The following is a 24,924-nucleotide window of genomic DNA, read 5'->3' as shown; positions in this document are numbered from 1 at the left end:
AGTCACTTATTTAATTATAAAATAAAGCTATATTAATTATTAAATAATTCTAACTAATTTATTTATAATTAATATAAAAAAAGCTTATTTACATTATATAATTAAGCTTTATTATATAAAGGAGATTTTTTAAAAATCTAAAAAAATTATATTATATAATCTATTTTATACTGTCTTTAAAAAGACCTTTATTAGGCTCTTAGCTATTTTATTTAAGGTAATTAAATACTATAGGGTAGGCTATTTCTAGTTATATAGTGTAGTATTATACTTACTTATTTATTACACTTACTTATTAAATATGTTATATTATTTTATAATTTAATTTAATTTAAAACTAATTTATTAAAAAGAAAGTTTTATATAAATAATAATAAATAATATTAATTTAATAAAACTTTGCCTGCTAAGGGGTAATAAATATTTAAATTATATTAGACTTTAGAGATGCTTAGATATACATTTTAAGGCTAACTTATAAACTTAAAAAAAAAAGAAAATAAAAAAATAAAAATAATTTAAGATTTAAAAAAATTCACTTTTATTATAAGATATAATAATAATTAATTATATCTTAAAGTATTAAATTAAGATCTAGATAGTAGTTATATTCGACAAGACTGGCAACGCCGCCCTGTCGTCTGGCTTCAACTGGAGAAGTACCTGAACGATTGCTTTTATATAGCAACCATTCATTCGACGACCACAAGGTTTTGTTTATCAGATCGCTGTTGCAGCAGTCCTCGAATGTGAGCGTGTCAGAGATATGATCCTTGAGGTTCTCGAGCACTCCTCTCTTGACGGCAATGCGATGGTTTGCCAACTCTAGTCAACTTCTCGAGGGAAGAATGCCTGCCAAGCATAAGCTAACAAAGGATTCTCCTCTTCTCTGTGCGTCGAGCTGCGATTGTCCAGCATGGCGTTGGTGTGTCGAATGAGGTTGACCAACTCGTCTCAAACGCTGGGATGTCGAAGGCGAGCAAAGGGTGTGTGTGCAAACGGTAGCAGAGTTCGAATTTGGTCTGATTAGCACTCAGAGTCTTCCGAAGGTCTTCTTTGTCCATGTTGATGAGGCGTGGTGTAGAGTGAGGAGTTGGCGCAGTCAAAACCTGGGATGAGACAGCCTCTTTGGCAGCCAAAGACTGCTTTAGCTTTTTTAAAGCCCCCATTTCAACCAGGAACCCCTTGCGATAATACCCTGCTTCGAGCTGCGCGAAGACTTCCGAAGCTCCTTCTACAACTTGGGGCCTGCGAGGATTGTCCCATGGGCACATGAGTCGCTTATTCTGAGGAAGTCCGATGAACCACAAATCCCAGAACACTTTGTCGATGCTTCATTCCAACAAAGAGACTTTCATTTCCCTATGGTCATGGCGTTTGATCAGAACTTCAGCAGCTAGGTCTTTCGCAAGTTTGCGGACGCGGCTCGTCGTGACTTGGAAGCCTTCTGGCCCGTGATACCATTTGTGAAGGCGTACATATATTGACGCCTTTGCGATACGGATGCTTGGGGCCCAGGAAACTCCCAGTCAAACTTTCCGGGGAAGTATTTTGAATGGAGGGTGAGGTGATGTTTAGCGATCTCGTCATCTGTCATCGCCTGTGGTGCAGCCATGTTCAAGGGGATGATGATGAGAGAAAGAATTCTCAAGGTCTCGACTTTGTTTCTTTAACGAATCCACTCCTTCTGAGCTCCTTTATTTGTTTCGGTGAGTGGGAGTCTGAAGAAGCACCCCTCGTCTGTCAGTGCTAGCACTGGCAGAACTCAGACGTCACGGCTTGGAAGCAATGAGCAGTCCTCTACAGAGCTCGATATACTGATATCAAGGCGATGATACTTTCAATGCTGTCTGGGTGTTGACTTTGAATAATGGCGAGAGTATCTGGATCATGAAGCTCACTGTATCTCTCCAAGGGATCACAATGTTTCAAAACAAGGGACATCCCTGGGAACAGGATCAATATCCATCAGCCTCTCTAATCAATATGTAGTAGGATACTTGGAAAAGATTCAAATTGCTTTCACAGTTTCTGGTAGACCAGTTCAACTATTAAACATTACATTTGAAAAGAAACATTTGGATACCTAAAGGCGCATAATTATGATCTGACCTGATACATGCGATAGTTCGTAAGCCTCCGTTATTCTGCTATGTTTGCTCACGCGCTTGTCCGGTTTTCTTCACCACCAAAGCCAACTTCCAGAGCCGTGTGGACAATCTGTCGTTCACAATCGCCGAAATCCTCTTGGGTGTTCACAAGTTTGTTTGGGAAGCCCTACTCAAGGGCTGTCGCCCGTCAGAGACAAAGCAAGGTTGGCGCTAGTCATCCGTATCCAATGGTTCGTCCGAACGTTCATCTTTGTTCGTTGAGCATATACTGCCAAAGATGTTAGTAATGCTTTCTATCTGAGCGAGTCGACTTACCTGTACACTCCAAAATGCTTCTTGCAGATGGCGAGTCACTTTGAAGACATTCGTCGCGTTGTCGGTTGTTCATTCATATTGTTCAATGGTCAAAAGCCCATCGAGATGTCTCTTTAGCCTAGACCTCTGCTTATAAAAGTTCTTGGGATCGCCACCTTATGTCTCTTTCACCTTTTCCCGAGTTTCTGTTGCAGGGTCGGTGGGCCATTCGCAAAGCTCTGTGTCAGGATGGTTCCTGATCCAGATGAGAGCTTGCTCAATCTCCTCTGTGTCGCCTGTCAGAGTCTGGATGGTATACTCCTTGGTCTAGGGGAAAGGATGGCTTGTGTCGGCAGAAGGATTCGCCTTTACCCACTTCCACATCAAGGGGTACCAGAATGAATGCTTGGTCTTGAGTGGAGGGAGACAAGCCCTTTTTTTTGACGAGTATGTCAATCCTTTGGCTGGTGTCCTTCGGTGTCATGTTGGCCAGAGCTACACACTCCACAGCCAGTCGTGAAGCCATTTTCATCTACAGCCCAGCACTGGATGACTTTGTGACCAGGCTTCTTGCAAACGCCACAAAATTCTGGCACCATAGGAGCTGAAGGCTGCTGAGATCTATCGACGTAAGTTATGTCCTCGTCGTATGGAATCGCAACCCGTCGGTTGTAGGAGAGTATGCTCAGTCCACGAAAGTCCAAAGGAACTCCGCGGCGGTGACTGTCGCGCGTTTCTGGCCGGGCGTGCCAAGTAATGTCGTTGACCAGCTCGTTATTGTCAATGAAGCTCCGCCGCATGGAGGAGCCTTGAGTTTCATCGGCGGACAAGGTGCTCCCTCTATAGTTCCAGTGAGGAGTTCGAACCTCCCTACCTTCAGTCAACTCCTGCTGCGAACGCGAAGTGTTCTGGGATCCAGAGGATGGCCCCTGGCCTGTTTCGACTCCAGTGACCACCTGGGCTTCGGTGTGATCAGATCTCTTCTGCTTTCTCCTCTTCTGTCTCTTTCCATGGTCATTGCCCTGTCCATTGCTGGGGCTCGCGTCTTGTATCTGTAGGACCTGCTGCGGCTGGGAGAATGGGTTTGAGAGCCCGTTTCCAGATTGCCATGGTACTTGAGGAGCGAATTGGTACGGGGGTAGTGCCGGCCCGGCAGAGACAGGCTGTTGCGAAGGAAATTGTCCATGTTGGAAGCCGGTTGCATATCCTGGGGGAGCTGGAGGTCCATAGTGAATAGTAGTAGAATGGGTGACGGCGTGAACAGGGGCTTGACCCGGAAATGGACCGCATTGCCAATGTCCTCCGCCATGGTGACTGAAACAACCATTGTACCGGCCGCCGCGTCCACCGCGTCCAGCACGCCCGCCTCTGTTTCCATGGTGGCTGTCTTGGTGCGACTCTTCAGCACCCGTAGTAGACTTTCGCTTTGTCATTTCTGGGTGCTTCTGCTGATATTGCGAGAAAGTGGTAGTGCTTGGTGTCAATGAAGAGGTATGAGGAGACGAGATGAAGAAATTTGATTGAATCAATGGATTAATTAACCAAGAAGTCTGGGGAAAGAAATTACGCATGCTAGCTCTGTCCGCTGGCGGCCAGACTTTGATGCAGCTGCTGATCCTGCGAGTGGCTCACAGTTAGAAGCTCGCTTCTTCCAGGTACAGCGGACCGCCAAAACAACTGGTAGGGGGCATTAGACAAAATTCAAGTTAGCAATAGGCCCCCAACGTTTGTTTAGGTACTGGTGTTGGCTCTGATGTGAAAGTGCATAGACGGGTATCACACACCCATGTTCTTGTCCATGTCTACGAGGGTCTGCAGCAAATTCTCACCAACAAGTGAATTGATCTATTAACCTAATGACTTACCTCCAAACTTCAAATCACATTCATCTTCAACTTTGGGTGGATATGATGCTCTTAGTGTGGCATGATCCTTGGGCTAACTCAAACCCCTATCCCTTCCATCCCGGACCCCTTTCGCATACGACACCCAACAACTCATGGCTCACGTCGAATCTTGATCAATCCATCTTCCCTCGTCATCCAGGTACAATTTCCGTCTCCATGGAGAGAGCAACGAGGCGTTCGTCCCCCTTCATGCACGAGAAATCCAACCGTGTTTCCTTCACCAAGTGACCGCAGACAAAAGGACAACATTGGGAAGGTGACAGAGTCTCCAGCAAAGCTGATCAGTGCTGCTCGCCGCACGTCATCCTCGAGAACGGTGCAAAGAAGGGCAAGATCGTTTACACTGAGGTCATCGTCTTTGATATCGAGGGGCAAGTCGATGGCGATCTCGGCGAGTCGCTGTAGTCGGCGTGACAGGGGATTGCCTTGTTCTTTTGCAGGTTGAGGAGACTCGAGTTTTTCGACTTGCTCTCTGAGTTTCTCAGTGATGGATTCGAGATGAGCTGTGGCGCGAAGAGCATTATTTTCAGCTTGTAGACGTGCGATCATGGTGAACAACTCTCGGAGGTCGCGTCTGGACTGCTCGGAAAAGGAGGTCTCGTCGAAAGCCACCTATTGATTCGTCAGTTGAAGAATTATGGATAAGGCTCCCTCCCAACAGTACTTACTCCTTCAGAGCTACTGCTCTTTGCCCCTTTTTTGGCGTTCTCTTTGCCCGGCATTGTGTAGGTGTTCAGACGGATGAAACTCAGGGGCTGAATACAGGGGAGTGAGCAAGATAAAGAAACATGAGTAGAGAGTAAGAAGGTAAAGAGCTCGAGAACAGAGGGAATACGTGGCTGACTTTAGAGTGATTGCCAAAGTGAGTGGTGCTTTGGCATTTGTGATGTTTGAGAACTGTCAGTCACTGTCACTTCCACCAACTTCTCCCAAGAGCGCTAAGGCTCAAGAGAGAACAAGGATGATATCATTGTCAGTTCAGGATCTCAGATATCATCTTCGCGAGGGTTTGAACGGTCGCTAATCCATTTTGATACAGGAGTCCCTTCGTCAACGTTTGGAAGAGGCCGAGCACACCATCACAGGACTGAAAGCCGCGCACAAGCAAGGTTCATATTTGCCAAACCAATCTTTCCGACCTGAAACTCTTATGTTTTATTCAAAGTTGAAAACCGATTCGCTGTGATAAATCGCTGCAGGAATAATCCGATGTCTCTCCCGCCCCTCCCGAAGTTTGTCTTCCTTCATGCCCGATAAAACCCATTTGCGTAGGCCCAGTCATGGAGCTCGATTCTCTTTGCCTCCTCTAGGAAATACCAGACGAAGTGTTCCCAAGATTCATTTATAAGCCTTTGTTCGGCACCCCGGGCTTCTAAATTGTGAGCTGTTCTTGTTTTCTCGATGGCTGAGGCTGGGTTCTTGAGATCGTCCCAGAACTCGTCGGTTGCTCGGCCCAGGCGAACTGTTTCCCCAATCCACCAGTTCAGAGCGTCGCTCCGTGTGGGAGGGTTATCCCATATTGATACCTGTTCCGAAGAGTGGTCAGTAAGTCGGGTGTCGTCACTCTCTGAAGATGGTGGCTCAAGCGGTGTGGTACCCGTCTACTTCTCTCTAGAACTGCTGTCTTCTTCATCAGCAGGATAGTCATCTTCTGGTTCCCAGGGAAGTAAATCCCTTTGGCTTTGGTTAGCTGCTTGTTCAACAAAGTTGAAATGGCCATCTTACGTGAACCACAGATACACGTCTTCAAGAGCCGACTTTATCTAATAGGCAGTATCTGTATCAAGTTAGTGGAAGATCAAGTCGGCTTATCTCATATTACTACGCTTGTTTCTCTTTATGGTACGGTGACGCCTTCGTGATCTTTGATGGTTGCGACTTCGAGACATTATTGAGTCTGGAGTTATGGCGGTGACAGTTCGTGGACTAGAAGAGCTTTCGTAGGTTCTGGTCGAGTGGCTCTGGTATGTAGTGACTGATAAATGATGGTTCTGATGATAAAAGGAGTTCAGTAGATGAGTTCACGAAAGAGATGTTTCCATGGTTGGATGCAAGATGGGTGGAATCAAAGTCCAGGTTGCATTATGTTGAGGGCCAAAGCTGACTCTTGCTTTTGGGGAGTTCAACGGAAGGTCTTTAGCAGCCATTCACGGCTACCGGCAGTTTACAATCTTGCAGTCACCGTCCAGTCTTTTCCTAACTAAACATGTTCCTCTTCCTGCTTTCCTCTTTCTCACCTGTCTTGGATGACTACTTCCGATGCCAGTGATGAAGACAGTTCTCTGAGTTTTTCTTGGGACATAGCATCGTCATCGTTCGATTTTTCTCATGTGGATTGATTGATCACCAGCTCCGCATAGTTATCATCAAAACGATGGTGATTGAGGCTGGGATCCTTGAATGATAATCGCTTTCCAAGGAAGTATTAGAAAGAAACCAGTAAGCAGCAAAATCTGTTTCTGTCTGCCATTTTACCTCATCCAGAGCATTACCGTGAACTGTCTTGCCTTAGTACTGATTCGTCGTAGTACTGTAGGGTAGGTTGGCAGGTGACTGTCCCGGAATTGTGGATCTAGCACCGACAGACACCGAACCGGAACCCCACTACGCCGGAAGTTAATTGACCTCACATGTCGAACTTGAAGTTGTTGTTGCTGATCCAAGCCGCCACAAGATCTCACATACAAATTAAATGCTAGATTAGAGTGATCTATCGATGGGTCGGACTATATTACACGGTGGTATTTGGAAGAACAGCCAAGCTTACCGTAGCTCGCTCTGTCTAACATGCCCAGAAATAGCTATCCACCTCAGGCGACACAAGGTATCCAAGCTGTGCGCAAGCGTGACTACCACACAAGCATAACACACATTGATGATAACATAAGATTCCATCAAAAATAGATCACGCTTCTGTAGATTTCATCGAAATATATAACCACTTCATCACAAGCCTAGGCCAAAACTGGCCAGCCAATGCAGCGCTCGAGAAAGACCACGATCTGTCGAAGGGACATTTATCGCTGCATCGTGAGTATCGCCATTATTCTTGCTGGGTAAATCGTAACAAGATGGCAGCCCGGATGGTGTGCTATCCGGAGCTCTCGGGGGGTTTTGGAGAGGACGATGTATGAAGCAGCGGGAGCTTTCATTGAAGGTAACGAATACGGGCTCAGGATGTGTCCAAGGCCACAAAGGCTTGGGATCAACGCCTTCAACTGCAAGGAGGAAACGGTCAGTAAGGGGTCGGCTTGTTTGAGGAGTGATCGGGGGACTCACGCCAGAGACGCCAATATTCTTCGTCGATGAGATAAAGCAAGTGCTCAGTCTCCGCCTCTGTCCAATCCTTTGCTTTAATCATCGGGAGAGCCGTAATAATACTCGCCCGAGCTTGGATTCGTACTGCAACTTGCAATACTGGGTCGTCGTGCCGTGCCCAAGCGAGACAGGCGTTGACATACTCTGTTCTTTGAGAGCTCGTGGGGTTATCGCCCGGCCAAGGCTCCGAGAAGGCTTTGAACCTTGCAGCTGGGATGGGAGGGACATAGTCGAGATGAGGGACTGGTTCATCCTTGTTGATGTCTGGTATGTACGCTGTGACGTCCTCAGTGAGGGAGTCGTCGGGCCAGCTACAGTCTGTAGGCGAGGACATTGATGGTTCAGAGGTTGGTACTAGGTACTAAGTTGGGAGCTGAGAATAGCAGGATAGGCACTTTAAAGAGTTGAGGATATGTTTATGATGAGCTTGATTAAACTTATGATGAGTTTTGTAAAAGCTTGAATGAGTGACAGCGGAGTTTGGCAAGCTAAGGTAGGTACCCTTGGGTAGCGGGCAGGTGCAGAATAATTTGGCGCCTTCCGTTTGCTGGGCTGCTTACCGTTTGCCATCCACAGCAACCAAAATTCATCCACCTTTCACCTTCATATCCCCCACCACACCCGCGCTTCTGCCTTCTTCCTCATTCACCTCAATCCTCATCTGCACGACAGCAGGTGAATTTCCATCACGATGCCCAAGTCTGCTCCTCCTCGTCAGGGCAACTTCCGATCCAACCCCTACGGAACTTGGATCTCCCCCGGATTTGCAGGTAGTCAAAACACCTATTACCCAAGTCCTTCCTCTCGCTTTGACGACCCGCCTTTCGGCATGCAGCAGCGCGCCTGGGGCCCTCCGTCTTTGGGCTCTCCCGAGCAGCCTTATGATGTGATTATACCCCCTCCTGAGTTGAACCGCGGCCAGCGTGTGGCCCCCGTTCCTCCACCTCCTCCGTACAGCACTGAGACTACCGAGCAACGCTCTAAAGACGACTTTCTTGGAGGTCCCTCGACCTCTGCCGCGGCTGAGAACCCAGGAGCCCAAGACTTCCAGCCTGCCCAGGACTTCAAACCTGCGCAACAGTTCTGGTCCCCGCAGACCCAGCTGTTCGAGAGGCAGAAGCAGCCTCTGAAGCAAGTTGACAGCATGGTCCTCCAGGCTGTGACTCGCAACAGCCGTTGGGGCAAGAAGGCCCCTGACCTGCGTGTCATCAGCAACAGCAAGGGAGGTGGCACTCAGTGCAATGTCTACAGCAAAGTGCCCTCCGTCGCCAAGACGATCTCCTTCAACGTCGATGACGAGGAAGCGCTCCTCAAGGCCTATCGCCACGTCAAGGCGATGAATCCTTCCGCTCCTGTCGGAGGCATCATGTTCAGCATTGGTGCAAAGGGCGACCGCAGCCAGGTTGACAACATCAGCTGGAACTCTTTCGCTGGCCGCTCTGGTCTTGGTAGGAGCTTCTCCATGAACCTGAATGGTGACAATATTCAGGTCTTTCGCCGTGAGTCTGCTTCTGCATTGTGCCATCAAGTATATCGTGTAATAAAGATTAGTAGCCCGGCGCTAAACAGTGCGTCCTTATCTCTGCATCATTTCTAGCATCATCTCTCTACATCAGGGGTTGAGTTGGAAAAGACAAAGGCTACGAACGAGCATATAAAACAGTATACGAGGGGAAATGGCATGCATATTGATGACAGAAGTCAACAATCGTGAGATAGCGAAGTATTAAGGACGGGAGGACTTCCTGCTAGCAATAAAATTCTGTCTGTTCTGTCAATATTGATCACTTCTCGACTTGTGATGTCAAAGAGAAAGCTTCCTAGATTAGGATGAAAGGTGACCAAGACACATTAATCTGTACATTATTCAACCTCAAGCCCTGGAACCTATCGTTATCTCCTGAAGCCAACTATCTAACAACTGTAGCAGTCACCTCTCTCATAACCAGTCCCCTAAAAAGATCTCTCATACTTCGTATCAAAATGGGCCATGTCCCCCATGCTGTTGTCTCCATGCTCTCGGTCCAGTTGGAGGATTGAACTGCGAACCAGGCTGTGGCTGATTCTCAATACCAAGCCAAGCTCCTCCTTGATTTCCGGCCTGTCTTTGTGGCGCAGATGAATGAGGTTGGCCGCGGTGCCCATGGCGGCGCTCTCTCTCCTTCTTGGCCAGGAACTTTCGCTTCCGTTCCCGGTCTCGGGCTCTGTCCCTCTGCCCCTTGCGCTTTCGTGGGCGACCACCTGCAACCTGAGGAACGTTGTGGGTCTGTTCCGGTTGATCCTCTAGCATCCCTTCGTCAGATGATTCAATTGATATGACCTCTCTGTCTTCAATGACATTCATTCTAGGCTCTTGTGCCGGACCTGGGTCAGGCTGTGTGACGAAGGGGCTTCGGACGTTCGACTGGGCTCTGTTGCGCTGGTTCGCGAGAAACGCCTGGAATGGATTAAGATGATCCCTGTGATCAGCTATAGTCCTGACCAAGTCGCCAGCGTCGGGGTCAAATAACCGACGGATAGGATTGCTCTCTGGTTCGAAATGTCCCACTGGTTGAGGATTCCTAGGAAAGCCACCCAAAACTGCATTGTTGGTCAGCAAGTTGTTATTGGCTGGGACTCCCTGTCCATCAGCCTGATGATACAACATATCACCTTGGGTGGGAGGCTGGTTTACTGCTGCATTGCAGAGCTTCCTCCTCTGAAGCTTCATCCAAACCCCTTTGTATGCCTCCAATAGCTCCTCCAGTCCTGAGGGGTAACTTCTCAAGGTTCGAATGGCGCAATATTGCAGATAATGAGCCTCGCAGGAGATGTTCATACTACAATCATTCAAGCGGTCCAAAGCGCTGATCACGACACCCAAGTCTCCAGTCCTGACCAGCAAAGTTTCGGTTGATGTTGGTACTGCGCTTACCCCAACCTGATCAGCTATCAACGCCAGAAGCTTGGCGTGAGGTGTCACAAACACACCAGCAGTTTTAAATCGTTCTTGATGGAAGCGAAAGCGCTCTAGGACTGGAGAACCTGAGAACGGGCCCAGATTGCCACAGCCGAGGAGGCTCAAGATGTGGGCCTCTTCCGCAGAGAACCCCTCGCCGTTGTCTGTCTGGCAAATGACTGTCCATCTGATAACGATGGGGAGAAACCGGTACGCATTTGTCTCCTAAAACAAAGGATGTGTCATGATTCTCTTGAGCTTGTCGCAGAAATGTAACGTCCACAAGGGGTTGCGCTTCATTTGTCCAGCATGCATGAAGCTATCGCTACCGCTATTGTCGAATTTGAAGTCGTGATACATGGATAGCAAAGGTAGAGGATCAATGTTGCAGAGATGAAAAGAGATCTTGAAGATCGAGGAAAGATGGGTACCACGATCCGGCAAGCGCTGTATTGCAGCCTTGATTACACCATCGTCCCAAGAGGCGCCCAACTCATCTTCTTGATCCTGGCTCCAGGTGTGAGAATCGATAAATTTTGCGAGCTCATACTGCTCTTCTTCTTTCGTTCTTTCCTTGCTGATGGAAACAGACTTTCTGTCCTTCTCCCTGGTCAAATGGACCGAGTTTCGATAATCCTTGATGAATTCCGCGACAGCTTGGTTCTCATATTTGTCGGGCGAAAGCAAAGCATCCTCACTGCCAAGCTGTGATGTGTCGATAGCTCGGTAAGGAGAGTCTCCATAATTGCTGGGAATGTATCCGTCACCCATCCAACTCTGGTGGCTGTCATTTCCATCATCCAGCGGTTGCACTGGCGAGGGAAATCGTGTCCGCGATACACGGGCGGCATTTTCAGCAGCGATTGTCTTCTTGTTCTTGGACCCTCGTGGTCTTCATCTTCCTCTGCGTACGGGGAGTGCTTGATCAGGCGTTGAGGTGGTGTCGTTCACAAGACTGCCGGAAAGACTCTGGCTCCCTTCTCCAATCTCCGTCCCGGTGTGAAGATTCTGGGGAGTCACAGCTACCGCCGCGCCCTGTGAACCTGTGACTGACGGCGGATGATCTTCATCCATTCTTTTTGTTTTATATTGTCATAGAACTTAATTTGTCCGTGTGCGCTGTTGCGCAATTCGAGGAGGATGTTGGTGAGGTTAAGAAATGAAATCTGAAGAGAGGCCCACCGGCTGAGGCTGGTTTACCAGACTCTGGCCTAAAGTTAGGGGCCGTGCTGTGATGCGAATGCAGCTTTAACCCCAATTTCACAGATGGCCCCTTTCCAGCCCGTGTTAGCCATTGTCAACAGTCAAAGCGGTATTAGGGATCCCGGTAACCCGTCTTGGCCGTCCACGATAGTGTCAGCTCAGAAGGGTACTAACGAATAGGGGAACAGTCCACGGTGAAAGTGTTTCATAGGTACCGCGGTTTGTTCACAACGGTAGTGAAATTGGCTGCTTGCAGTGCGAATGGTTAGTCTATTTAGGCCCAATAAAGCAAATGGCACATGTTAAAATCCTGACATATAGCACACAGAACAAAGAAAGAAAGGTTGGTGGCGCATGCCTCTTGCTCGCCATCAATACAAATGACTCAAAATTAACAAACATGGTGAGTATGTGAGATCCTTGTATTCTTCATGCTTTCATATGTTTGATATGTTGATATCACCCAAAAGACTGCAGTTGCCTATTTGGTCTTTGATAGCTTCATTGAACCCCATATAAGACCAAGGTGCAGTGTGACAAACGGATAAATACAAGACCATTGCTTCTGTTCGGCTTCTGTTCGGACACGGGAGGCGGAATAAATTTGCCATGACCATCTACTTTGAAGAGACGTGAAGTGAATTGAGATGATACGGGACGATATCTTTCACGAGAATAAACCTGGTTTTTTTCTTCTATGAAGCCTTGCTGTTTCAGGGTTCATCTCCTTGACATGAAATTAGGACTTGAGGAGACAATCCTTATCGTCGACGTTGAAGGAGATCGTCTTGGTGATGAGTGCGATTGCTATACCTGCCTTGGAACTACCCCGGCTTGGATTCTTCCAGACAACCACTGGACCTGATTAATCTCTATATTGTTCAAAAGAACTCGATGTGCATGCATATACCTATGCACTCACCTAGATGGACGAGTGTTATAACCACAGAAGGCTTTCTGCGAAATTTCGAAGGCTAAAGGTACAAAGAGCTCTCTGCCCAATTCACTCGGCACTGGAATATTGTCAGTACTTCGATAGACCTTTCGCTTCTCTAAATTTTTAAATACTGATATCTCACACCTAGGTTAGAGCCTGACACTAATTGGACATTGAACCATCAGTCGACGTCCACCTCTCTCTCTGATATAACAAGGGCCGAGTTTGTCCAGCATCTCTGACCCATATAGAACTACATCACCGAGTCTTTATATATGAATTTACTTTGGAGCGGTGCAATAAACTCCCATCAATAGAGTCATAGTAGAGGTTGCGACCCTCGACGCGCGGCAAGTGCCGCTGCTCAAGGACCTAGATGAGGAAGTCTGGATCTTCCAGAGACTTCGGCACTTTCAGGAAGCCCATACCCTCAACGATCTGGAAGATTCTCTGGAGTTTCTTCCCAGTCAAGTCGAGACATGCATAGCACCTGTCATCGTAACCATTGGGTGAAGGCTTCAAACACACCTTGCAACAGCTCCATACAAGCTGGACGATGGAGGTCGAAAGCAAAGCAAATTCTATGGCATCAATCAATCGCCGTGATGGAAGTTATCTAAAACTTTCCGCCGGGGACGAAAAGGGCATTGTATTTGCCACCTCTTCCTCAGAACAGCGACGGGAATTCGTCGTACGATTTGCAGCAATGTCGACCAAGGCCTTGCATCCTTTTTGACAATAGGGACGAGATGACCGCCCTGGAAGATATCCAAGCCAGTTTTCTTTGATGACACGGACTTATTGCCATGGATGGATAGGGAGTGATCATTCAGAATACCAATTCCTTTGTTCCCAACCAACAAGTGATCCCTGCTCCCGCCCCCTCCCCACCCCGAACATCCAGACAAAGAATGATGGATTGGAATGACACTGACAGCGACGAATATGTTAAGGTCCAAAAAGAAATAGTTAGTACACATCGTTTCAATGACAAGGGGGAAGTAACTAACAATAGTCTAGTACTGCAAACACCCCCGAAGCCGTTGCGATAACAGTGGTGCCAACTTCAACAAAGAGTCACCTACTGACGCTCTTATGGCTACCAATCTGTTATTCTTCTTGAATATACTTCTGCAATAAGCTCGTTAATCTGTTCAAGTCGTTCGGGTTCATAACCGTGAAATTATGAATGTTGAGTGTTCTGGAGGCGTCCCATCGCCCCATGGAGCATCTCACATCAACACTATACTAAATTGCAAACAGATACGATCCGACGAAGGAGTGGGACTTGACTTTGTTTAATTTGGAGTCCAAATTGTGGAAGTTTCTTTGTTATACCAGTACCGGCTCCTGAAAGATGTATAATACCCATCGATGCTCCCACCCAGTCTGCGACCAACTCAAAAGCAATACCAGTATCCATCTCTACCCTATCAGTACAGGCAAACAAAATGGCCTTTCAGGAAGCCTTCGATAATGTCCTCGCCGAGATCGATGATTGGATCGAACTCCCTAAGCTAGAGGGCGACATCTTCGGCCATCTCAAGTTCAAGGCCGCTGTTGGAAACATCTTTGAGATCCCGGACAAGTTGTATCTCCGGAGACTTCTCTATGATACCAAGATCGTTGTTGTCGTCGCGGAAAGTAAAAAGGCAATGATGGATAAGAACCTGATGCCCAGAGTCACCGCAACCAGACGAGCAGCTTTACAAGATGGACAACTGGTCACATCAGATGTGGCAGTCTATTCGTACGGCGAGCTTTTCACTCTTCTCAAGAGCTTTCGAGACCCTCTCTTCTGGAATCAAGCTTCCCAGAACTTCTGTCATCCGTTCACAATGTTCTTGATGGACGTCGACCCTGATTTCAGTGCGGAATTTGTCCTGGCGCTGAACGCTGCGACGGTCTTCGCTTCCACATTCAATGACAATCAGCAGAACCCAAACACCGTTGTGAGGCTAATGACCATGTCATCTGAGCGCATCCACCCATTCATCACCAAGTTGTTCAATCACTTCGATTACTGCCAGTTCTTTGAACTACCCGAACTTGAAGATCGCTACGCCCCCAAACACGTTGCCTCGGCCGACATGAACAAAGTACTGCGCAAGATCAAGTCGTGGATCGGAAAAGAAGGACAAAATCAGAAGAATACGATCATCACTTTCTGCGGAGAGGATCTTATGCCTGATGAATGGCGCGGAGACCCGTTCATCCAGGACTTCAGACAGGTCCAAGTGATCCACCCCGGGATTCTAGACATCATCAAGGCCAGCAATGAAAACATGCTGATTTCTTTTCCCGAGACCTTTGAGGCCGACTTCCCTCTTGAGATTTCTGGAAATGTGCACATAGTAGGAAGCGTTGTGCGGAGACGACGTATTTTGGATCGGCAGACTGGCCACGAGGTTGAAGTCACACTCAAGCTGTCGAAGCGTGAGCGCGAAGCCCAGATATCTGCGGCGTCGTGGTTCAACATCGATGACACGAAAGTCCTCTTCTATGCACCTGCAAACTACATTACGTCTCCCAAATTCGATTTCCCTCGTCGCATGAAGTTTGCCTGTGAGCAGATTGACGGATTTGTCGCGGCATGGACGGATCTAGAAGACTGGCCTGATCAAACGTTCGAGATTCTTGAAATCTTGAACATCGAAAACGGAGGTACTAATCAGAATAATGCCCTTTCTGCCACAGCCGCGCGCGATGGCATTGACTATTATGATATTGGGGCTGCTCTCGATCAAACTTGGAAGCGCTTGCAGGTCCAGGGCCTCATTGGCCTCACTTTTACTGATTTTGCGCTTGGTACAGCCATCCCTGCCGACCGTGCGAGGTTCTTCCACGACCTCAACCAGGTTACAATGCATAATGGCAAGGCCGCACATGCCACGGCGATTCAATCTGCGCCAAATCTCAGCCAGCTCAAGATGCACCTGGTTGCGGCTCTGTGGGTCGGCATGAAGCGACTAGTCGAAGTCGATTGGCAAGACTACAACGGGAATGTCGACCTGGAAATTCGAAGCCTTATTGACTTTAGCAGCGCCGCCGCAATTGCTCGGTACGGCACCCTATGGTCCAAGCTGGGCTTGATGGAGGCAGTCTGGGCGAAGCATGCTGCAGGCTTTTGTCCCAACAGCACTGCTTCACATGTTATTGATGGCCGGATCTCAGCCTCCACGTTGGCGAGGTCAAAGTGGATGACTTACAGACAATCTATCTCCGCTTTGGCAGCCCGTGAAGGGATTGCAATGCCTTCCGTCGATGGCTTCTTCCACAGAGACTTCAAAATCGAGGAAGACGATTATAACCAGCTGTGTCGGCACTTCATGCGGGCGTACTCGAACCAGGTCGCCATAGTCACGAAGAGCAGAAACAGGTGGGAGATAGTCGACTTTTCATCAGGAGAACATCTGGAATGCACGGATGACGTTCTGCATCTGGTCAATTGGGCCGAGCTCATTCAGCGGGAGGAAGGCTCTTCTGTGCTTGGATTCTATACTACAGCGTCTCGAGCCTCACGGAGGGCTAGAACCAAGATCTCTGACTGGAACTGGATCCCCGCTAGGCTCTGGGAAGACTGGGACCGGACTCTCAGATCCAATCGTCACAAGGGAACAGAGGCTTTCAAGATGCAAGGGGCCTCTGGCCGGTCTCTTGGGTCTCACAGGAATCCCGACGAGGTTTGAGAGACCAGTGTACTTTGTACTGCCATATGTGAGTCCATTGTTCGTCGTAGGGGTACGATAAGAACTGAGTGTCAGGCCTTTCGGGCATGGGGCAGCAGGGCTTTGAGTTTCCGTCTGGTGGAATGTTTGTGTTTTCATCTTGTACTTGAATAGCTTGATATAGATGCCAATATTGTATTGCTCTTGGATACGTAGAAGTTTACAGTCTAGGTATTGATAGATCCCAAGATGAGTGAAGGCAGAATTGCTTGACATGGTGAAGTGAAATCTGTGAACTATTGTGTAGAGCTTACCCAGGGTGTCAAAGACACCTCTCAGCGCCTTCTTGGTGCCCTATTCTTAGCTCCTTCTCCTAATTCCACGCTGAGAGGGGCCCTCGTATTTCAGTCTGTCAGTAAGGAACGACCTTCAGCTGTTCAATTCAGCTGACACTCAACACCCTCATTTCGTTTCGCTTTCTCTATCACCATTCATCATCTTCCGTCTAGGTATTCTTACCTTAGGTATACACAACATCGTACGTGAATTCGTTACTCATTGAGCCAAGATGGAGGATGGCAAACTTCCTCTCGAAAGTCCATATCAAAATCAAAAGATCTATCCACGCCCTGACAAGACCATAACCTTCTCTCGACAAGGAACACTTAATCGGTTTATCCTCCCAAAATACTATGAGCCCAGAGATCCCTGGCACAACTACGTTGATAGCTATTGGAAGGTATACCGCACGCAACTGCAACATCTCCCCAAGGGAGGGGATAGGAACCATCGAAGGATGACCATCATCAATCCCGACAAAGCGTCGCGCCAAACAAATATCATCCACTACATCGGCGACTTGGCCGTGGTTGAAGAGAACTTCTTCGGGATTGAGATTCTTTGGGTTGGAAACGTGGACAATGAGACCAGTCTGAGTGACATGTGCAGAGACATCAATACTTACCTGAAGCGGAGGTTTCGTGCAGCAAACAAGATTTCCTTCACAATGGGTGCCAGTCGCCGACCATTCTGTCGTGCACCGGTAACTACTATCGATGTGGCTGCTACTATCAAGAGTCATTTCTTTGGAGATTTCCCAGATCTTCCAAGCGGTGAGAGGTTCGTACCCAATGTCATGGTGCGGTCGCGCCAGTGGGATGACTTGTGGTCTGGTCAATGCGACAGTTAGGGAAAGCTCATTGGCTACTACAAGCAACTTTCCAGCTCATACGTCAGTTTTATCCTTAGTTTCTATATCCCAGTAGATAGAAGCGACCCAAGAGCACACGAAATCATACAGAAACACTACATCCTGATGGGACTCTACCTGTGGTCGAACGCCCGGCTTGTTAGAAATGGTCAGCAAAATGGAAACGGCGTACCAAGCGAAGATGGAGAACCTAATGGAAAGGAGGTATCAATTCGGAACGGGATATCTCATAGAAACAATCATCCGAACGGGAGCAGGATCCTAAACCGGAACACCTATTCGAATGGAAATGGAATCCTTGATGGAGATAATTATTCGAATGGCAATGGTTTGCCAACTGGAAACGGCGATCGCATTGTAGAGTTGGAGGATGACGAAGATGATGAGGAGGTTCCAGGGTTAGTTGTTATTGGAAATGAGAAGGCTGTCGTCGACGAGGACGCCATGGATGAGGATGTCTGAAGGCAGTAGAATTATGTACTGGTAGTGGATTGGGGATGGTTCGAGCTGTTGAAGGACCGCTTATATTAAGCAACCATTAGTATCAAATAGACAGGTGACTGAACACAGAGATCTCTGTTGCACTGATATCTCGATTAATGCTAAGTTGGCGATAAAGGCTAGTACAGTCGAAGACTCAGACGTCCCTCTGGAGTCTTGTGTAAGCCACCAGAAACGAAACAAAATACTAGACACAAAAGGATAGGATATAATCAGATACTATGAAAGATAGATTCGAGTCTATGTTCAATTGCTCAAGTCGCTTGATGGCCGGTCGAAGCTCAACAAATGCCTGTCTGCTCTAAGGGTGATCACGTGACTTGCCGTTATCGTCACCGTGCAGTCCGCTCTCAGCTCCGAGAAAGTAAACAACAGGAAATTGCGCGCGATACTAGATATCTACACACAACAACAATGGACCTGCAACTGGACACAGAAATACGAAATGTTCTCGAATTAGTGCGCAGCTCTATGCGCACAAATGGAACGCCCCTTGAAGCTGCGATCCGAGAACTCAGACGTGTCACTGAGTCAGTTCAGAATGCGAAAGACAGTCATCACCCCAAGTGCCTCCTTGATGAGAAGATTGGCAAAGATGCATCTGAGGAAAAGGATCAGTTTCGCTTCGAGGATATGATGAGTCGCCTTTAGAAGAGGCTTGAACAGTTTCCAGATGGCAAACAGTTTAGGGAGATGGAACGGCAACTTGACAACAACATCAAATGCCTGAGGGGTTTGAAGGCAAAGTCTAAGAAGATACCCAAACGCAGAACCAAGTTCCAGAGCATTAAACCCCCAGTAAGTCAGTGAAAGAAATATGTATCCGGTGCCATAGCTAAGTCAATCACCAGAAGCCACCTCAGAAGCCCATCATTCCGGCACGAAAAGGGCTCACTCGCAGAGGTCCCAGCAAAAGCAAGAGCCTTGACACGGATAGACGAAATAAACGTCTCGAGCGCACCAAGCGACAACTGGAGAAGGAGAATGTTTCAGCGCTCTATGAAACAAGTAAATTGCGACAGGACCTCCGAAAGCAGAGGAGGGCTCTGGCCAAAGAACGATCAGAGAGTGCTCGAAAGAGCTTGGAGATCGACCTCTTGAGAAACGACAACATAACTGCGCATCAGAACCTGAACGACAAGCAGACAGCTCTCAAATAGGCTCAAGAGCGATGTCAGGAACTTGAAGCTTCTTTGCGATCACAGAACGAGGCCACTCACGCAGCGCAAGATCAATACGCAGGAGAACCCCCCATCACCGTAGACGGAAGCAATTTCGATGAAGTTGGCGATCTAGACGACATGATTCCCTCAAAGCCGAGCTCTCCCGACGAGAAGGGGAACAAATTCAACGAGTACGAGAGGCACATTGCCACGCCACCACCAAGCCAAAGACGCATATCTTTGGTTACGACTGCCGCAACACCACCAGAGACACCTGTGGCTGGCCCTTCGAACAACCTGATATTGATTGGTGGCTATTTCCCCGTCGTGGAAGACGAAAATTTTGATGATAAGATGGAGGAAATCTTTAGAGGCCACTTGAACGTCGGCAGAGTCTTCAGGCGATTCAGAGAATTCCTTGAAACAGGACATGAGAACTCGTGGTACTGCGTTCAAGATATCGTCAAGTATGGATACAGCTTCGGTTCCTGGAATGACAACATCTGCGAGAATGGGGAGCATGATGGCGTTCGTTGCAGTCAGGTCAAGGTTACGGTGGTCGACTCGATCAGACGGCTTCGCTTCAAACACGATGAGGATGTGAGACCGAATAACTAGCAGGACCTGTACCCCGAACGGTTGGTAACGACTCGGATCAGTTGATTGGAAGGCTCTTGAGTGAGGTTGAGGAAGATATCTGATGAAAGTTGAGAGTGTTGGAGTTTTATGTGCTGGAATATTGCCGTCGTGGACAATGGAATTTTGGGCAATGGTCATTTCAGGGGAATCACTCGGTACGCTTACGACACCCCTAGCCACCTCCTCTGATGTATGTATTACAAGAATTTCGCAAATACAATGAGAATAACTCGAATTTGCGGAATAATCTAAACAAAACGCTGTAACTGTGGTCGCCATGTTTGTATCCAAATTTTGGTCAAACGCTGTCCTAATAATATCGATACAAGAAACTCCTCGATCCGAGGCTCTCCTCGAACCCATTTAACAACGGCCATCTTGGCGGCGCTCACTGTCTGTAGATAAAAGCACTGTCTCTCCTGGATTGAACAGGCCTGCCTTTGCGTCGAAATCCGTCAAAGACTGGAGGACACTCGGCTGAACTCCTAAACCAGCTTGGGTGACGTGAGGGTTCGTCTTGCCCGGGGTCGTCGTTCCCATCGTCCATGCCTCCCCAGCGACGCTTCTTAGGTCTTTTTGAGGAATCTGAGCTTTCGATATATATTTCTCTTGCGGGCACCCAAAGTCCAAGGGCAAAGGGATGTACTGATACTGCTGGAAGTATCAAGTGGCTTGTCATACAGTTGCCGCAACATTTCATATCCCCTATTGAACTTCATTCGGCATTCGACAGTTCCATCCGGATACCATGGCCACTGCCGTTGTTTCAGGGTGACATGACCCGGAGCTTTTGGAGCTAGATTAAAGACAGTAAGTATCGTATTCAAGATCAGAGGGTATGGGGTGTCAACCATTGTAACGCCACATAAAGAAGTCGATAGCAATGTCTAACTCTCGCTTCTCTCGATACGAACCGATCGTGGACAGCGAACTACCCTTAGAAGACTTCAAGATAGCTTGTGTTCTCTGGCGCATCTCCCACTAATTGACTGCGAAATTCTTCCATCGAAGCCATCGTTCGAAGAGCAGGAACATGAAGCGGCGTCTTTGCTGTATAGTTGGATTGTATCCGGGGAATTGATTGACCTTTGCAAATGGCTTGTTGAAACTCCTTGGGGGGGTCTGGGGCCGGTTCTTAAGGTAATCTGCTGGCCGTGCTTCGGTTTCTCTTGGTTGATTTTCGCCTATGCATTGGCAGTACTCCCCCTCCTCCTCCATGGTGATGATTAGCGATAGGTAGGTAAAAGAATGAGAATAATTTTGTGAATGTAAGTAAAAGCCTGTCCCATTAGTGCAAAAGTTGCATTTTCATGGTGGAAAGCCAAGGGCCGGTATTAGTTGTTGACACTACCTTACCCATCACCTGGCAGCTGCCTGACAGTCGCACCTACCTCACACGCCAATCTTCCTTCCTTTCTGATTCTCGACTCAACTCAATAAAAACAAACGAATTTTTCGTAAGAGCACACACTATAACTACATGACAGATACTAACTTACAGATAGACGAACAATACGAGAGGGGGAAACGGCGGTCATTCATTCCGCGCGGGTCCTTATGATAGGCCTCGGAACGAGAGTCGTGGTCGTGGACGTGGTCGTGGACGCGGTCGAGGACGCGGCAGAGGAGGTGTTCGAGGCCGTCGTGGTCGTGGGGGATTCAACGCCCAACTCTGTTGGTGGTCGTTGAGGCTACACACCATACCCGGCTGGAGGTCGCGGTCGTGGTTTTGGTAGGGGTCGTGGAGCTTTCGTCTTCGATGGAGGTAACGGTCCGGGTGGCTACCATCCATTCCAGAGAAGTGGTTGGGGTCGTGGAGCTGGAGCTGGAGGGCCCAACTTCTATGAAGGCCCAGGTCGTGCTGCTGACACGACTTGGCCCCAAAAGAAAGGCCAGTCAACACAGATACATGGTTGGAATCAGACTGTACAGGGGTCGGGAAGTGGTTCCATATCTGGTCCAGTCAACAAAGACTCCAAAGGTGGTACCCAGCCGTCAGCAACTCAAGGAACCATGAATGCGGACCCAATACAATACTTCCTGGGTTTCTTCAAAGGGCACCTGTCCGATGATGAGGGTCGTTAGATGGGTCGCCATGGTCATAAAGGAAGATTTTTCTGACGCAACATCTGCCATGGGTGGGAATAAGATGTGAAGGATTACATATTACGGGACTTTAATGGCTCTGGCCATGTTGCATTTTATGGCAACTTACTGGGTCATCATTTCTGCAGTCAGAAACCGGTCGTGGAAGAGGGTGTTGAGCCTGTCGAAGTCTTTTCGCCGGTCTATGGATGATAGGGCCACCATGTAGTCGGATGCCAGGTCGAGTCTTGGTGTCCAGTCCCTCTGCGTATATCGGGAATTAGTCAAGCTAGGCCTTACCTTCAGAGGCCCAGTCAACAACTGCAACCCTTCTGAGGCCTTTTCAAAGAGGCGAGATGCTGGCCAATTCGGATGGCAGTAAGAACAATGATAGGCCAGAACATGGCATGGCCTAATGGATGCCGGTCAGGCTCCCCGCAACATCGTGTTTACAGACTGAACTAGAACGAGTGACGGGTTTACAGTATTCTGTCCAAACGTGATTCCGGATCAAGTTCATGGGCCATCGAAAGAGGCACACCCGACGTGCCGAAGCAAGGGCATCTACTTTCCCAAAACCAACCAAGCAGTATCGCGATTGGTTATGCAAAGACTCCGACGGAAAGGGGGAATATCTGGATGCATTGACAGTTGGACATGAGATGGTCAAAGAGAAGGATAGGCGTTTACAATGCAATTGACGTGAAGAACATATGCTGGTTTTGCCACATAGATGAACAAACTGTGACTGATGCTTCAACCCCAAGATACCGTCACCAAGGTGGGTTGTGCAATGTGTTTTCTCTCTTCGCTAGCTCACAGATTCTCCATCACGTTCATCGCGGCATCTAAGAGGCCTTGGGTGCCATCGGGTTACTCTGGACTTTATTTCAGTGCCCTTCTACATCTATCAAACTTGGGCAGTGTGTTGTCAACATCCGTCAAGTCTGCAATGTTAAGTCGTTCTCCCACGCCGCAAAGCTGTCGATATTGGTCCTGATCCGTCCAGTTGTTAGTTCTTTGCATTCGGTCTTAGAATCCCACTCACGAATCGATCTTCTTCTCGTTTTTTGGTAATTCTCGTGAGAGGACCATCACAACAGAGAGACGCTAGAAGAATCTTGAAGTTCATTACTGATGATTGGTCCTGAATCATATTGAACGCAAGGCTTTTGATGGCCCGCTTCCAGGTTCGACAGTCTTGGACCAGGTGTCTGGCAGTGGCAGGGCCGGCGCGCAGGTGCGCGCAACCACTTACTTCTTTTATTTTCTTTTCCTACCCCCACCTCTCCCTTCTCCCTCTCTTCTTTTTCTTCTCCGTTAACTTCATCGTCGTCAACATTTCTGCTCTTCTATTACAAAAACAACAACAGCAGAAACAGCAACGATGAAGAACCGAACTCGTGGCAACAGCCGTAGAGGCCTGTCCCGACGCGGACGCGGTCAGTATTCCAGAGGAGGAAACATGGGTCATCCTCAAATTGGAGGTGCCCAAGGGCAAGCGCCTGATCCTGCAAGATATGGAACATATCCCGTTCCAGCGGTGCCTCAAGGCTACCCTCAGGCCTACCAGCCTGTTCCTTTCCCTCCTCCTCCCCCAGTTGTGGCATACCCAGCGTATGGACAAGTCCCTTACGCTGCGCCGCCCTATCCATATGTGTATCCTTCTCCTTACGTCCCGGTGTTGTACCAAAACGCGGTGCCGCCAGGTTATTATCCTTATGCGCATCCTGTGCCTGCATACATGCCTCCACCCCAACAGGGTCAGGTTCATCATGCAGCTCAAGGTCAAGCGCAGCTGCCTCAACTCACACAGGGTGAAGGCGATTATCCAGCTCAAGTCCCAGGCCAACACCATGGTCCCCGTTTGCTTCGCCGCCATCGCAGTCGCGTTCAAGCTCGCGGCCGGGGCAATGGCAGGGGTAACAGGGGACAGCCAAATAGGCGCCTGTTGGGCCGTGGCAATAACTCGGGAGTCGTGAGAGAAAGCTCGGCGCGACAAGCAGCGCAAGTAGCTCAGGGGAGCTCCTCCCAGGCTGGGGATGCAGAGAGCAGTTCTCTTGCCGCTCTTCCAGTTCCAATCGAGCAGCATTCCGATGTGAACAGCCAAGGAATAAAACAGGAGGACACTGAAGATAAATCCTCTCCAGTTCCCCGGTACACTGAGTCAGATGAGGTGAAGAGAGAGCCGGTGATCAAGCAAGAGCCACAATAGGTTTCTGCTCATGGCCACCGGATAAGCTATCGTTGGACCATTAGGTGTTGACAATCCAACACGCCGAAATCTCATGTATTAGTGGATTTGGTAACTGGAGCATATTCTCTTCAACCCTCTGGTCTGGGACAAATGCCCCAAGAGCTCCGTTGGCCATATGGTCCGGGTTCTCAACAAAGATCATCACGAGCCCGTTGGGTGTGGCAGAACTTGCGAACACCAGCGATCTCGTCTGACATGCGTTTTCTGGGTTCTTGGAAAATAATCGAGGGCCCATGAAAACTGCTGAAGCGGTTACGGCCTTTGTAAATGATGAAGGACATGGCCCAAGTAGGCTATTGAATGATGCTTGCCATTGTGCCTTAAGAATATTCAACGGCTCAAAGGTAGAAAACAGTGGTTTTTGTGGCATGGTGCACCAACAAAGAATTGGCGCACTGAACAAGACACCTCAATTGAGGTCTCGTTCTTTTGCACATCAACCATACTTGCAACTTGACGTGAGCCTCGATAAGGAGCATCGGGGAGTTGCAGGAAATAACCCGGAGATTCGCACACATAACCTCAACCATGAAAACAGGGTTAATGCGCGTATCGGTCATTGAATCTTATGATTGGATACAGGGTGTCGCATTTTGCGGAGACCCCGCACGCCATCGCGGGCCAAAGTGATGTGACGGGGAGTACCTCATAACTTTATTGGACACTTCCGTGGTTGACGAGATGAAGTTACCT

At 48.3% G+C, this 24,924-nt stretch overlaps 14 protein-coding genes across 15 annotated transcripts; 7 read left to right on the top strand and 7 right to left on the bottom strand.

Annotated features, from left to right (window-relative positions):
* Positions 1–1,396: 1,396 nt before the first annotated feature.
* Positions 1,397–1,615, bottom strand: FOIG_03820 (uncharacterized protein; the record flags this gene model as incomplete). Its single annotated transcript, XM_031201845.1, has 1 exon — positions 1,397–1,615. One exon carries the CDS (start codon positions 1,613–1,615, stop codon positions 1,397–1,399), a length of 219 nt encoding a protein of 72 aa, XP_031069369.1.
* Positions 1,616–2,857: 1,242 nt separating this feature from the next.
* Positions 2,858–3,838, bottom strand: FOIG_03819 (uncharacterized protein; the record flags this gene model as incomplete). Its single annotated transcript, XM_031201844.1, has 1 exon — positions 2,858–3,838. The coding sequence occupies one exon, from the start codon at positions 3,836–3,838 to the stop codon at positions 2,858–2,860; it is 981 nt and encodes a 326-aa protein (XP_031069368.1).
* Positions 3,839–4,402: 564 nt separating this feature from the next.
* On the bottom strand, positions 4,403–5,034 carry FOIG_03818 (uncharacterized protein; the record flags this gene model as incomplete). The annotated part of the gene is made up of 2 exons (XM_031201843.1): positions 4,403–4,924; positions 4,981–5,034. 2 exons carry the CDS (start codon positions 5,032–5,034, stop codon positions 4,403–4,405), a joined length of 576 nt encoding a protein of 191 aa, XP_031069367.1.
* A 397-nt stretch (positions 5,035–5,431) lies between these two features.
* FOIG_03817 (uncharacterized protein) lies at positions 5,432–6,309 on the bottom strand. 2 transcript variants are annotated; one of them, XM_031201841.1, is made up of 4 exons: positions 6,140–6,309; positions 6,038–6,089; positions 5,910–5,986; positions 5,432–5,838 (listed from the first exon to the last, which is right to left on the bottom strand). In XM_031201841.1, exons 3-4 carry the CDS (start codon positions 5,958–5,960, stop codon positions 5,557–5,559), a joined length of 333 nt encoding a protein of 110 aa, XP_031069365.1. In that variant the 5' UTR covers positions 5,961–5,986; positions 6,038–6,089; positions 6,140–6,309; the 3' UTR covers positions 5,432–5,556. The 2 variants fall into 2 exon arrangements, with proteins under 2 accessions (XP_031069365.1, XP_031069366.1); XM_031201842.1 differs by having other exon boundaries at positions 6,138–6,194.
* A 949-nt stretch (positions 6,310–7,258) lies between these two features.
* On the bottom strand, positions 7,259–7,964 carry FOIG_03816 (uncharacterized protein; the record flags this gene model as incomplete). Its single annotated transcript, XM_031201840.1, has 2 exons — positions 7,259–7,530; positions 7,592–7,964. The coding sequence occupies 2 exons, from the start codon at positions 7,962–7,964 to the stop codon at positions 7,259–7,261; spliced, it is 645 nt and encodes a 214-aa protein (XP_031069364.1).
* A 357-nt stretch (positions 7,965–8,321) lies between these two features.
* Positions 8,322–9,195, top strand: FOIG_03815 (uncharacterized protein; the record flags this gene model as incomplete). Its single annotated transcript, XM_031201839.1, has 2 exons — positions 8,322–9,129; positions 9,182–9,195. The coding sequence occupies 2 exons, from the start codon at positions 8,322–8,324 to the stop codon at positions 9,193–9,195; spliced, it is 822 nt and encodes a 273-aa protein (XP_031069363.1).
* A 413-nt stretch (positions 9,196–9,608) lies between these two features.
* Positions 9,609–11,642, bottom strand: FOIG_03814 (uncharacterized protein; the record flags this gene model as incomplete). The annotated part of the gene is made up of 3 exons (XM_031201838.1): positions 9,609–10,755; positions 10,801–11,435; positions 11,481–11,642. 3 exons carry the CDS (start codon positions 11,640–11,642, stop codon positions 9,609–9,611), a joined length of 1,944 nt encoding a protein of 647 aa, XP_031069362.1.
* A 2,517-nt stretch (positions 11,643–14,159) lies between these two features.
* Positions 14,160–16,397, top strand: FOIG_03813 (uncharacterized protein; the record flags this gene model as incomplete). The annotated part of the gene is made up of 1 exon (XM_031201837.1): positions 14,160–16,397. The coding sequence occupies one exon, from the start codon at positions 14,160–14,162 to the stop codon at positions 16,395–16,397; it is 2,238 nt and encodes a 745-aa protein (XP_031069361.1).
* A 547-nt stretch (positions 16,398–16,944) lies between these two features.
* On the top strand, positions 16,945–18,048 carry FOIG_03812 (uncharacterized protein; the record flags this gene model as incomplete). Its single annotated transcript, XM_031201836.1, has 2 exons — positions 16,945–17,514; positions 17,566–18,048. The coding sequence occupies 2 exons, from the start codon at positions 16,945–16,947 to the stop codon at positions 18,046–18,048; spliced, it is 1,053 nt and encodes a 350-aa protein (XP_031069360.1).
* A 453-nt stretch (positions 18,049–18,501) lies between these two features.
* FOIG_03811 (uncharacterized protein) lies at positions 18,502–18,738 on the top strand (the record flags this gene model as incomplete). Its single annotated transcript, XM_031201835.1, has 1 exon — positions 18,502–18,738. The coding sequence occupies one exon, from the start codon at positions 18,502–18,504 to the stop codon at positions 18,736–18,738; it is 237 nt and encodes a 78-aa protein (XP_031069359.1).
* A 257-nt stretch (positions 18,739–18,995) lies between these two features.
* On the top strand, positions 18,996–20,133 carry FOIG_03810 (uncharacterized protein). The gene has a single exon (XM_031201834.1). It carries the CDS (start codon positions 19,389–19,391, stop codon positions 19,866–19,868), a length of 480 nt encoding a protein of 159 aa, XP_031069358.1. The 5' UTR covers positions 18,996–19,388; the 3' UTR covers positions 19,869–20,133.
* A 119-nt stretch (positions 20,134–20,252) lies between these two features.
* On the bottom strand, positions 20,253–21,107 carry FOIG_03809 (uncharacterized protein; the record flags this gene model as incomplete). Its single annotated transcript, XM_031201833.1, has 2 exons — positions 20,253–20,543; positions 20,880–21,107. 2 exons carry the CDS (start codon positions 21,105–21,107, stop codon positions 20,253–20,255), a joined length of 519 nt encoding a protein of 172 aa, XP_031069357.1.
* Positions 21,108–21,446: 339 nt separating this feature from the next.
* FOIG_03808 (uncharacterized protein) lies at positions 21,447–22,237 on the top strand (the record flags this gene model as incomplete). Its single annotated transcript, XM_031201832.1, has 2 exons — positions 21,447–21,563; positions 21,687–22,237. The coding sequence occupies 2 exons, from the start codon at positions 21,447–21,449 to the stop codon at positions 21,972–21,974; spliced, it is 405 nt and encodes a 134-aa protein (XP_031069356.1). The 3' UTR covers positions 21,975–22,237.
* A 1,124-nt stretch (positions 22,238–23,361) lies between these two features.
* On the top strand, positions 23,362–24,189 carry FOIG_03807 (uncharacterized protein; the record flags this gene model as incomplete). Its single annotated transcript, XM_031201831.1, has 1 exon — positions 23,362–24,189. One exon carries the CDS (start codon positions 23,362–23,364, stop codon positions 24,187–24,189), a length of 828 nt encoding a protein of 275 aa, XP_031069355.1.
* Positions 24,190–24,924: the final 735 nt, after the last annotated feature.

Source organism: Fusarium odoratissimum, assembly GCF_000260195.1.
Source record: "Fusarium odoratissimum NRRL 54006 unplaced genomic scaffold supercont1.4, whole genome shotgun sequence".
Classification (NCBI taxonomy): domain Eukaryota; kingdom Fungi; phylum Ascomycota; class Sordariomycetes; order Hypocreales; family Nectriaceae; genus Fusarium; species Fusarium odoratissimum.
This window is presented reverse-complemented; position numbering and strand designations above follow the sequence as displayed.

Coding starts and splice junctions, on each gene's coding strand:
- FOIG_03817 (XM_031201841.1), bottom strand. CDS start 5,960: ATGACTATCCTGCTGATGAAGAAGACAGCAGTTCTAGAGAGAAGTAGA. Junction 5,839..5,909: donor TTCTAGAGAGAAGTAGACGG/GTACCACACCGC, acceptor TCTTCGGAACAG/GTATCAATATGGGATAACCC.
- FOIG_03810 (XM_031201834.1), top strand. CDS start 19,389: ATGATTCCCTCAAAGCCGAGCTCTCCCGACGAGAAGGGGAACAAATTC.